General features: G+C 38.4%; 2 protein-coding genes across 2 annotated transcripts in view; both read right to left on the bottom strand.

The window, feature by feature from the left end:
• Window positions 1–288: 288 nt before the first annotated feature.
• Window positions 289–1081, bottom strand: LOC135712538 (transcription initiation factor TFIID subunit 10-like). Its single transcript, XM_065235500.1, has 4 exons — window positions 1008–1081; window positions 794–936; window positions 663–727; window positions 289–592 (listed from the first exon to the last, which is right to left on the bottom strand). The coding sequence occupies exons 2-4, from the start codon at window positions 926–928 to the stop codon at window positions 361–363; spliced, it is 432 nt and encodes a 143-aa protein (XP_065091572.1). The 5' UTR covers window positions 929–936; window positions 1008–1081; the 3' UTR covers window positions 289–360.
• Window positions 1082–6899: 5818 nt separating this feature from the next.
• LOC135712871 (uncharacterized) overlaps window positions 6900–12070 on the bottom strand; it is a 127306-nt gene continuing 122135 nt past the window's right edge. The window contains exon 6 of the mRNA XM_065235960.1: window positions 6900–11954. Within this exon, the coding sequence (XP_065092032.1) occupies window positions 10363–11954 (1592 nt within the window). The 3' untranslated portion in view covers window positions 6900–10362. The remainder of the gene's footprint in view (window positions 11955–12070) is intronic.

Raw genomic sequence — 12070 nt, 5'->3', positions numbered from 1 at the left:
CTTATTGCTCCTAAACCACCTCAGACCAGCCCTTAAGTTAAACGACAGGGCGGTAAGTTTTAAACTTGGTTTAACCGTTAAGCGGTGGTAAAAAAAATTAAAAAAAAAGTTAAGCAAGCTCTAAAATTTTGTTAAACTTGATTTAACCCAAGTTTAACCTTTAAGCGGAGATGAAGAAAACGACCCTAAGTGAACTGATTACAAAAATTAAAAAAGAAATATATATGGAAGGTCATCGCACTGTTATTGAACCATTTAAATAGCATGCCTTATATTCCAGGCAGATATTATACATTCTTCATTCCATCACAACGGGTACAGAGCTACACCAAGTTGAACACTCGCGCACAACTTACTCCACTAGACAAAGTAATGCGCCTTGCGCACGGTAATGCCGTAGTCGTTCAAAGCGGGCTGCAAATCCTCCATGGTTAGGGTGTACTTTCGGTCCTTGGACAATGTGGCTTTCTGATTCTTCGACGAGCCATGGCCCGAACTCGGCGCATTGCTTGTGCGTGTTTTGCAGTGCTGCAGCGCATCGTTGGCCACGTCCGAAATGAACTTTTGGGCGGCGATCGAAATCAAACGAACGCTGGAAATAATTTCGATTATAACGATTAAACAAGGTGTCCTATGAAAAAGAAAAATGTTATCAAACTTACATCCTTGGATCGGACGCCTCGAACCCAGCCGTGTTCAAGTAGTAGGATGTGACAGCATCCGGAATCTAAAAATATGACGCGGATTATTAAAAAATATACTTAGAAGAAACAGTATAGGGGAAAATACCAACCGTGGGAGTGTAATCCTCCAGCTGAACTAGGAAATCGCTAAGGATCTGACCCTGGGTGCGATCCTCGCTACTGTCGGTAGACGATGCCGTCTTCTTCGAAGGCGGTCCCCGATGGATTCCAAAGTTGTCGCCCATTTTGACACCTGAAAGTTATTTTCAACTAATATTCTTGTAAAGGAGAATACGGTGGATGAAATAAATGCACCGAACTTACTTGTTTTAAACAATTACGATTAATCAAGCAATATTTTCAACCGAATTCACACTGTTTTTGATGAACGATGGAGGACAGCTTTTGTTTATGTGAATACTTTTTGACGTTCTCAAGACTGTAAAAGGAACGGATTGAAAAACGGAACAACTACATCCATAAAGTTGATGGAGCATGGTTGTGCTGGTACAATGTTGTCAAGTTTTAATGTTGGATGCAAGTTATTAAGGCTCTGAACCATTTGGTGGATTATTTTAACTTTTGGTTAAAATTTGACAGATGGGAAGTTATCGATTAACCTGAAGAGCCTGAATTTATAAAGAGACGACATCTTATCCATTTGACAGGTCTTCTGCTCGATTGGAATGACTTTTTCTATAACTTTAAAAGACAATCGATTGTTCCAATTTTGACATTTAGAAATGAACTAGCCTAAGGCTAAAAATCTTTTAAATAATTGAAAAAAAAAAAAAAAAAAAAAAATTGACATGTCGCCTCTTTATAAATTTAGGCTCTTTAGATTAACCCTGCTTTCCAAGCGTGGTTACTTCTGCCAGACAAGAAGATAAATTTTGACAACCTTGGTTAAGTTCTTCTCGAAAACCGGTCGATCGACAGCAAAGGAATTTTCGAACATAGAAAATAACTTTCGAAATGTCACTTTTAACCACGAGTTTAATTAACTCGGCAAAAGGTTCACAGCCTAATAGGCATTTTTAATAGAAACTAAACGATAAATTCAACCTCTGGTGGTGAATAGGAGAATGTCAAAAAGAGTGTTGTGAGCATAAATGTTTGCCTTGAGACATAGAAAGCGGAACACTTTTTTACTTTTCCTGATAAATTGATTCATCTGAGATGCTCAAAAACTTAACCTACAGTTGAAAAATTTAATTATGTAACGTTTTTGCAAACATCGGTGTACAGGAATATTTTTGTTGCGAAAAATGGAAAATTAGAGCAGTGCCTTAGTGGTTATGATCTTCCGGATTTCTTGTGTGTGGATAGTTAAGGTACAAATTAGAAAAAATCGAACAATAAGACAATTTACGATAGAAATTGGCAAGATGTTGAATGAAAAATGATTTAATTTGCGTTGTGAAAATAGTTATTCTGATGTAAACAAATGGTTTGGTTGACGTTTCTTTTCGAAATCGCAAATTATCATCACTTATCGTCATCATTCAGTTTCGGCAGCTTCCGTTTGCGTTTGCCTTCGTCGGTGTGGTCAAATACGTTATAAAATAGGAAAGTAATCATTATTCCGCATAATTTTTTAATAGAATGGCATTTTTTTTTTGTTTAGCAATGATTTCGATACGTTGCATTTCCAGTGGCTGGGGTGTTGGAATAATGCGTTAGGGAGGGGGAATGTTTTTTTTTCTGTATTTACTTTTATCGAAGACATCATATTAAGCAGACTGGCAACTTTGGCAGAATCCAAGCGACAGAAACAGTTGCGCTGCAACTTGAGCGAAGGTGGAAGCAACGTATCCAGCATTTTACGAGCGCTGATGGCCGCCACAATCTAGCTGAGTTTCTGGTAGGGATCATTCGATTTGATGTTTGGGTTAGGTCGTTTGACGTTAAACGATCAAATTTGACCGTTTAGAGGTCAAACGACACAAGCCAAACTTCAAATCATATATTCCCTACCAGAAACTCAACCAGATTGTGGCGGCCATGAGCACTCGTAAAATCACCGACGAACCGACGTGCCAGCTCATAGAAGCTACGTACAAATTTTTGCCCAAGACGCCATATTTAAAATACGTTAAACCCTACCGCCATCTACTCATTCGATCGCGTCATATCGTGAGCAAAGACACGAACACACGTAAAATTTATATTGCCTTGGTTTCCGTCTCACCTCGTTTGGCAGATCTGATCGCCCGTTTGACAGATCGAATCGCTCATTTGACAAATCGAATTGTGGACAAACGAAATGCTCCAGTGGCATGTCGGTTCGTCGGTGGTAAAATGCTGGATAGAAAAATTAGCAAATACACAAACCTTTCTTCTGAGGATGTAATCTTTGCTATCAAATACGTTCGAAGCATTTGTCTTTGAGCGGCAAGATGACGCGATTGTATCTGCCTCATAGCGGTCGTACGAGAAAATGGAAGAGTTGCCAGTCTTCTTGATATGCTGTCTTCACTTCTATACTTATAAAGATTATTTTGAGCAACAGCTCCACAAATCATCAATTACTATTAGAGATTGGCATGGTGGTAGCATAGAGGTAACTCTAAGACTAGTAAGTCCCGAAGAAACGAGCTCTACTTTTTGGCTCAGCTCTGGTACTATCTTCGGTCCCAAGCTAATCGATTCACCCCTCGAAACATAGGAAATTCCACTAACCCCTCATTTTATCTGTCAAACTTTCATAGTGAATCAAAACAAACATTGTGTAGTACTAGAATTTTGAGTAGAATGGGGTACGTTAATCGATTTGCTTGAGACCAGTAGGCTAGTCAAGTAATGAGCCAATTTAAAATCGATAGTTTCGTATTGATTGTTGTTTATACCCAAGTCCCCGGCTAGGTGACAGATAGCCTTAGTTTCACGTACCCACTTGCAAATAGTAGATGTCACCACACAACATAAACAATGGGATTGTCCTTCACCGCCGCAATGACATTTCTCTATGGGAATCCAACCTTTCGTTTCTCCATGTGCGGATATCAAACAACAGGCAAGAATGCTAAGTACGAATGTATTATTTTCGTGGTGAAATTAAATAATCCTAACAAATTGAAACCGGTTGATGGAGGTTCATTTTCTTATATTATCAAATGACAATAAAAAAAATTTACTGTCTTCTGTTTTATTTTGCTCTTGAATATAATAAGCCTACAGATTTTAGAGTCGTGTTGATTAAATCTGATGTTGACATTAATGTGGCCGGACAAACTTTCATAGTGAATCAAACCAAACATAGTATACTACTAGTATTTCGACTAGAATGGGATACGTTAATCGATTTACTTGGGACCAATACTGCCGATCTTCGCATGTCGGTCCCATGGTAAAAATCAGCAAGCCGAGAAAATCGCATTTTAAGCTTGATTCGTACCATTGCTTCTTATGTGATGAGACAACCAATTTGGCTGTCTTTCCAAACTTTTTCAGAACAAAGTTATTGAGTTCATCCAGTATTAAGAAAATATGGGTGATCAGCTACCATTTGCATTGTAAAACTCAGTTTTGACAAAAACTGCTATGGGACCGACATGCGAAGAGCGGCAGAATAGGCTAGTCAAGTAGTGAGCCAATTTAAAGTGACTGTAATAAAAATAAAAAAAAATAGTGGGATATCTTATTAATTAGATATCTTTGCTGGAGGTTATTTGAAAGGGCTACCCATTCCTACCCACAATGCATGTGCGAAAAATTTATTTATTTTTCCTCTTCCGCTGCATGCTATACGTAAACAAACCACGTAAAAACAATTATTTTGATGAATTCGTTATTTGAATAATCTCTGATTCAGCTGACATACTGAAGAAATGCCAGTAGAAGGTCTTCTGAATAATTAATCAATCTGAATTCTTGTACACATATCTAAGGGGCTTTGAAATTCTCCGAAGTTCAGTGATCGTCTCTGAATCTACATTAACATCAGAAAATGTGGGAGCACTTTGAAGAAGTACCTTGAACCGTGGGGAAATACCGAGGGCTTCGGATAAGAGTTATGAATATCAGGAAAACTGCGGGAGCTTAAGGAAAGTTCCGTGAATTTTAGGGAAGTCCAGAGAACTCTAATTTATTGAAAAGTAAAAAAAACTTCTGTAAGTTAAGATATCTTTAAGGAAGTCCCAACTGTTTAAAGATCTTCAAGAGAAATTTTTCAAGAAAATGTTGAAAACTTCATCGAAGATCTACAGTAGTTTTAGGAGAGCTTCAGAGTAGTTCTGACGACAACTTCAGAGTAGTTCTGAGGAGAACTTCAGAGCATTTCTGTGGAGAGTTTCAGAGTAAGTCTGAGGAGAACATCAGAGTAGTTCTGAGGAGAACTTCAGAGTAGTTCTGAAGATAATTCATCGAAGTTCCGAGAACTCCGGAGAAGGAAGGAAAATTTCGGGAAATTTATTAAACTCCCTGGGAGCACCCGGAACATGTATGACCAGCGTGGCCCTAAGTACCTAATATAACCACCAATGATCTTTTTTTTGAATTCTGATGTAGTTTGATGCGTCGCATCAGGGTGTTGGTTAAGAAGAATCTGACTACTTCCCCGGTGGGAACCCTGATCATGTCCGGATAAAGGTTCTGACTACTTACTACGACCATGGATGATTATTTGGTTTACGTCGTGAAGGTTCTGATTTACTCAAAATTACAAAAAAAAAATACAACTGACAACATTGAACACTTCAGGCTGCCGCTCAAAAGCACCCCGTTTTCCAAAATGTTAAAAAAAATACGCGTTTTAGTACAATGCCGCTTCATTGTTGGTTGTCAAACGGATTTCAGTTAAAGCCTTCTAGTTAAAGTATGGACGAGTGTCGCCACAAAACTGAAAAAAGCTGTTCCAATCGAGCAAAGCAGTGCATTTTGACTGTTCGATTGGAACAACTTTTGACAGACGTCCATACTTTTACTGTATAGGGCTTTAATTTCAGTGTATTGGTGTATTGGTGTCGCTATCATTGTGTTCAACCCTGAACTGCCCCTGATCAACCTACACGGCGAATGAGAACGACCCAAATTTGAGTTTAGTTCACTCATAATCGCCAAAAGTGCAGGAACTCAGCGATGAGTAAATTTGTCTCATTTCCTGTGAAAAACCTAAAAAAAACTGCCGGAAAATGAGGAAATTGATGAAAATTTTATTCAGTCTCGGAGTAGTATCAATAGACTGAGTGAATCCAATCTTTACTTTTCTCAAATTCGGGAATTTTTCCCTGGAAAATCCTGGGAAAACATGAGGCAAATTTACTCATCGCTGAGTTCCTGCACTTTATGTGATTTATGAGTTGACTAAACTCAAATTTGGGTCGTTCTCATTCGCCGTGTACCATCTTGGAAGAATAATCCCTGATAAACCTGAAATCTTGAAAGTATATCCAGATGACTTATTGAAATCTTCGACCGTTCCTCTTCCAAAGTCCTCCATTTTGAGTAATTCTTGATCAATCTTGATCATATCTAGACTTCTTTGATCTACAATTAGCCATGGTCGATTTGTTACAGCTTGCCTTATTTACCTTGGTCAACTAGTCCATTGCTCCTTTTCCGTTAGAGAGCCTACACACTGACTTGAATGTACCCATTAATGGGAAAAAATACCCATTTTGAAGAAAAAATGTTAACATCATTAATGGGTAAATATTATATTTACCCATTTAATGAGCATCTGTTGCCGATTTTTATTTTTTTTATTTGTCTTTAATCAAGAGTAGATCGTTTTGATACAATAATGATTACATGTTATGTCTTACGTCTAAACATTATTTCATTTTCATTTTCATTTTATGATGTACAAGGGGGTCAGGGGCCATGTCACCATGTCTTACGTCTAAACAATATTATATCCAAAACACTATACTAAACTTACTATTGCGTGTTCGTAATTAGCGAATAGAATTGAAGTATTGCTTCAATTTGGTTTTTGTCATTGTATAGTCAATAGTTTCGCTATGCTTATTGTAAGTTGCCATCATCTGGCAATGAATCAATGTGTTTGTGCATTGAATAGTAGTTTAGGTTAGCTTTATTAATGAGACTTGATGCCGTGGGCTGGTTTGCCTCTTATTGATGAGTAACTGTTACCCATTAAATGTGTAAAATTTGTACCCATCAATGGGTTTGCGTACATCCGACGGAAACATTTCCTTCTTTGCTCCCAGGCAGTTCTTTTCTTGTTCTACGTAACACAAAAGTACTGATTGATTTTAATTTTTAGGATAATTAAACTTCATATATTTCTCTTCTCTGGTTTCAAGTATTTCCATACTTTAATGAAATTGATGTTTTGCTTTTTATTGTAGTTATTTTTTTTTTAATTGTTTGTTTATTTTGCGATTTCCTTTTATTAGTATATTAATGTTATTATCCGTTGACTGCTCTGTATGTGAGAGTTATATTTTTTGCCTTTTTTCCTCATATCATCAACTGCTTAAAAGATTCTATAATTGAAATTTCTACAGGATTCTCTGTTTGCTCTATTTTTTTCACGAAGATTTTTTATCTGTTGATCTTCTTTTTTTAACTCTGTTGCTAGATCTCATACACAATAGTTAAACGTAGTTAGTGTGATTACCAATAAGAGTACATCTAAGTAATAATATGGTATCTTGTTCATCTTCACCTACTACACACTTGCAGTTTTTTTTGTTGCCTATCGTAACCGTCTTATTAGTGTTTGTTTATAGGTTTTTATTTGTGTATGATATCCGACATGTAATTTTCCCACTCTTTTCTCTTTTTTGTCTCATGCTGTGTTGATATATAAATCTAATACCTAGTTAAGAACTCCAATTTATGTTGTAGCAAGGTATTATTATATATTCCTCGTTTTGTATTCTTTTTTCGAATATTTTTTAAAACATTTCCCCGCCATCTACTTACAAGTTATTACTGTTTCACGTCTCATCTATCACGTACATTTTGGTGAAAATAAGGACACGATGCCAATTAAGGGAAAACAAAGGACAAATGAAGGTTTAAATTTGAGGCAGCGTTCTTCTACAGGCTTGTGGAATAAATCTCCAAACATTCTGCACCTTTAGGGACACGCCAGCCCATCGCGACACAGGCAATCTTCACCAATCAACAGGGAGGGGGAGGTATCAAGGTAATTATTTAAGCGTTTGCAAACTCAGCTTTTGCATGGAACGTAATTTTTATGTCAGAGAGTTAGTTAGGCTTAGTGGAAATTCGCGGTAAAAAGCCAATATTTGGTTGAGAACGTGTTAACAAAAATCGACAAATTCCGAGCGGGTTGGATTATACGGGTTTTAAAAGACAAATGTTGTTATCACTACTAATACTCACTACATACTCATTTCGTGGAAATTAAAAGTAGGTATGTCATATTTTAGGATTACGTTACATTGCTTTCTGTATTATTCAAATTATCAGAGCACACACAATACTGAACATTGGGGTACGGTTTATTTTCGAAAAAAAAACGGAGAATGAGAAAGTTCACTTTCACATCCGAAAGTTTTACTGTCGCTATTACTCAGTTACGTATAAAATAGAAACACTACGAGGTACAAAATCAAACTTCATTGAGTTAAACTCGGATATTCTCTTATCAGCTTAAATGTTTTCACCGTGAATCCTCACGTAAAGTTTCATGAACTTTTACAAAATTTTAGAACACGAGGATCTTGAAAGATTCCTTTCCATCTTTCTTACGCTTATGTTGTAAATTGGTTAGCTATATCATGAAAATACGACTAACATTACGTGGAGATTTCATACATTTCCTTTTTTCATTTCCAGGACTTTTTTCACCCATATCCTCGTTTTCATAATTTTCATGCAAACACAATTTTCTTTGTATTGAAATTTTGTTTAGTCTTTTTGAAGCTTCTAAAAATGTTCGTGAAAGTTTCCCTAACATTATTTTTTCGACATGTACGAAATTGCACCTAAACCCTTGAACTACGCTTAATTACTGCGTGCAACTCAGATTTACTGTTGTTATATATAGAGGAGCATAGCTTATTTGAGAAGATTGTCCGTTGCTCTGCTCCTCTAACTTGTAGGACAATAAATCTGAGTAGCTACGCAGTAATTTTACCAATATTTTCCAATCAGTGTTTTAATTTTTTTAACAAGTACCTACCCAAGTGACACATAAGTCAGTTAATTTGCGATTTTGAAATATAAACCAAAAATATAAATAAAAGCTCTATGGAAGGGGAGAAGTTGACCCCTTTCACTGCCATCGTCGATTTCTTGGCAAACAACAACTAAATCACTCAAATCATCATTACCAATGGATTGAGGATTGTCTTCTCTGTCCGATGGTGGTGTTCCTTTGTGTGATCGTTTGCAAGAGCTCAGCGATGGAAGCGAAAAAAAGTCTGCGGATAATCGAGTCCAACCTGTAGCAATCTTTTCAGAAGTCCCAGAAGAACCTAGATAGAAAGCTACAAGACTTGGGGCTTGGAAAAAATCTAGATCTCGGGACTTGGACTAGTAAAATTTTCAGAATCCTGGTCTGAAAATACGAGACCTGCCAAACCAACATTGAATGCTGACTAAGCTTATTCAAGCAAAAATACAGTTATTTTGCCTGAAACTGCTTATTCAGCTACAATCATTACACTAAACGTTCGCTAACTAAACGGAAGCTTTTTTGATTTTTGTAAAAATTCCACCTTATCGTCGACAAATTTTGACTACTGTTAAAAATAAGTTGCCGGCTGACCAATTTCCTACAGTAGTCTAAATTGGTTTACGCTAGTTGGAATTTTTAAAATAATCAACCTTTCAGTTAGCGAATGTTCAGTGTATTTGGTACTTTCAAGATCTGGGATTCTGACATTTTTCTCAGATCCCGAGCGACGTTCGGATCATTTGAAAAGTACTGTGAAGGCGAACATTATTTAATAGAGCTTTTAAGTTTTTCAAATGGCTTATGAAGTGACTTATTAATAACAGCCAACTCTCCCTAACTCGATATTGAAGGCGACCACCGAATTATAGCGATGAAAAGTGGTTCAACTGTTCCAAGGACTTCTGATTCTGTTCCGCTTTCCGACTATCTTGAGCCGTGAAAAAAAAGCATTCCTTAAAAAGTTCAGAAAATATGAAAACAAGCCGCACCCGAATGAACAATCTGCTTTCTTAAAATTATTACTCAAGAAGGGTACAAGTTCCCACAACAGTTCACATTTTTCTTCACTTTTTTCGAATCAATTTGCCCAAAAGTTTGGTTAATATTACAAATTTTAAATATTTTCTATGATTATCGTCAGGTTTAGGTTCGTATTTTTATTTCTATAACATCAATGCGAATTTCCACTGACCCTATTAGTGTGATGAATCGTAATCAACTGCTATTTGCGCATATTAAATAGTTCAACGGTATACAAACGGGGGTTATGTATATATTTTAGATTTATTTACAGAGGAAACCTAATGATAGAAGCATGGATTTATATATATTTAAAAAAAAAAGCTAGATAACTGTACGGTGTATCTCATGGTTGGTTAACGGAAAAAAAAAATAATTGCAGTGGTACCTACTGTATAGTGTTGTATGTGAATTTGAATGTTGCTTCTGCACTATCTCTAGATATACTGTTGCAGTAGACAAAAGTGTAGTGAAAAGATGAAAGATGTTTGATCGTATGCATTCAACGACGACGCGACATGCTGGCGAGATGGGGACTATTTACTTGCTGGCGTCAGGTTTTGGCGATGGTGGCACGGACGAGTCGTCGCCGTGGCCATGGTTTTCCACCGCCAAGATCACATGTTTACCGTGCACTTTTGGCTGATGATAGGAATTCGGAGGGAGAGCTGGATGAGCTACGTTGGAGTTGATTGATGAAGCCGACGACAGGGTCTGCTGCTGAACGATTGACTGGTTGGAGGATTTGTTGGAGGCCGCGGTGAGAGCATTCGACGGCTGACCGACCATGGCCGAGTTATGCATCAGCGTCGAACTGGAGCTAGACGGGGAACAACCAAAGCAGATCTCCGGCAGACTAGTGCTCTGCTGGATACGGTTTGTACTGGAATCGAAGTGAAGCTTGTGAATTTTCTTCAAAGGCTGGTGGTAGTTGAGGTTTTGAGTAGTCGAGGGTGAATCCCGACTGTCGCAGCCACTGTTCATTTGACTGTTGTTATTACTACTGCTATTGCTATTGCTCCGAGCGACGGCATTCGCCATCGTTGGAACGTTTTGACGAACCATCACATCTACCGCCACCGATGAGCGGTTCAATCGCTCTGTTTCCCTGTTTTCAAAGTGCATATTACTCCTACAATTCGTACTGTTACTACTGCTAACCTTATCTCTACTATTACTCCCTGTTATCACCTCGTTCATAATGTCAATTTTAGAATCGTATATCAGCTTGCGAATTTTTTCGTTATTATCCTGAATCATATCCTCCAGCGAGTTGTAGTAATCGCTATTGTTCGGAAGCTTCTTCCTGTTGATTGCTCGACCAGCCGTCCAACCACTTCCCACCGGACCACCTCCAACTCCCCCACCCAGTTTATTAATATGAATAATTTTGTAATGGCCCTCCTTCGGATCACAACTCAAATTCTTCATCAGCAAAGTCTCATACTCGCACAGTTGCTTCCCTCCCGCCGGCTTGCCGACTGCTTTTCTCTTTCTCTTGTGCTTTCTTGTATGCTTCAGACTATAGTTGCCCTCGTCGTCACACGAGTCACCGCCCTCCAACGCATCGTTGTAGCACTCATACTTTATACTTTCATCCATCTCGTCCCCAACGTAACCCCCACTCAACCTATTCGGTTGATAACACATTCGATACTTTTGAAGATTCCTATCATACACGAATTTACCCGGTGGTTTCAGAATCGACCTTACCACCATCCCATCACCCCCGATTGGAAGTATACCGCTCCCACCTGCAGCACCACCCAAGGCCGATTTAAACGACTTGGGTGTATCTCCGCCAAGAAATCCCAGAGCGGACATCCCAGAGCTCTCCCCCATCGTGCAGTCGTTGATGTAGTTGATATGAATTGGCGACACTTGCAGCTGTAGCGGCGGCTCCGGACTCAGGTGACCATCGTTCGGAGTAAAGTATACGGACGCTTTGCTTTCGTCGATGCTTTTGGTCGAGTAATTTTCCAGATTGTATTTGCTCATCAGTGCCGGAAAGCCGTATTTGCTGGTGCTACCTGCATTGGCTGCCGCAGCAACGGCAGCAACAGCAGCCGCCGCAGCAGCGGGATCCATTTGCGAGAGCTTTTCGATTTTAGCCTTCAGGTAGACCTCGAAACCTAAAATAATAGGAAGACGGTTAATGAGACATTAGAAAGGTTTCCCTAGATGAGGATGTGGACTTAAATTTAAGACCGCTTCCCAGAAAGACAGTCACAAGCGAACAGAACAGGTG

The sequence above is a fragment of the Ochlerotatus camptorhynchus genome, unplaced genomic scaffold, assembly GCF_037179485.1.
Source record: "Ochlerotatus camptorhynchus isolate MF236.1 unplaced genomic scaffold, CSIRO-AGI_Acam_v1.1 ptg000040l, whole genome shotgun sequence".
In the NCBI taxonomy this organism is placed as follows: domain Eukaryota; kingdom Metazoa; phylum Arthropoda; class Insecta; order Diptera; family Culicidae; genus Ochlerotatus; species Ochlerotatus camptorhynchus.
The sequence above is the reverse complement of the archived record's forward strand: the minus strand, read 5'-3'. Positions and strand labels throughout refer to the sequence as shown.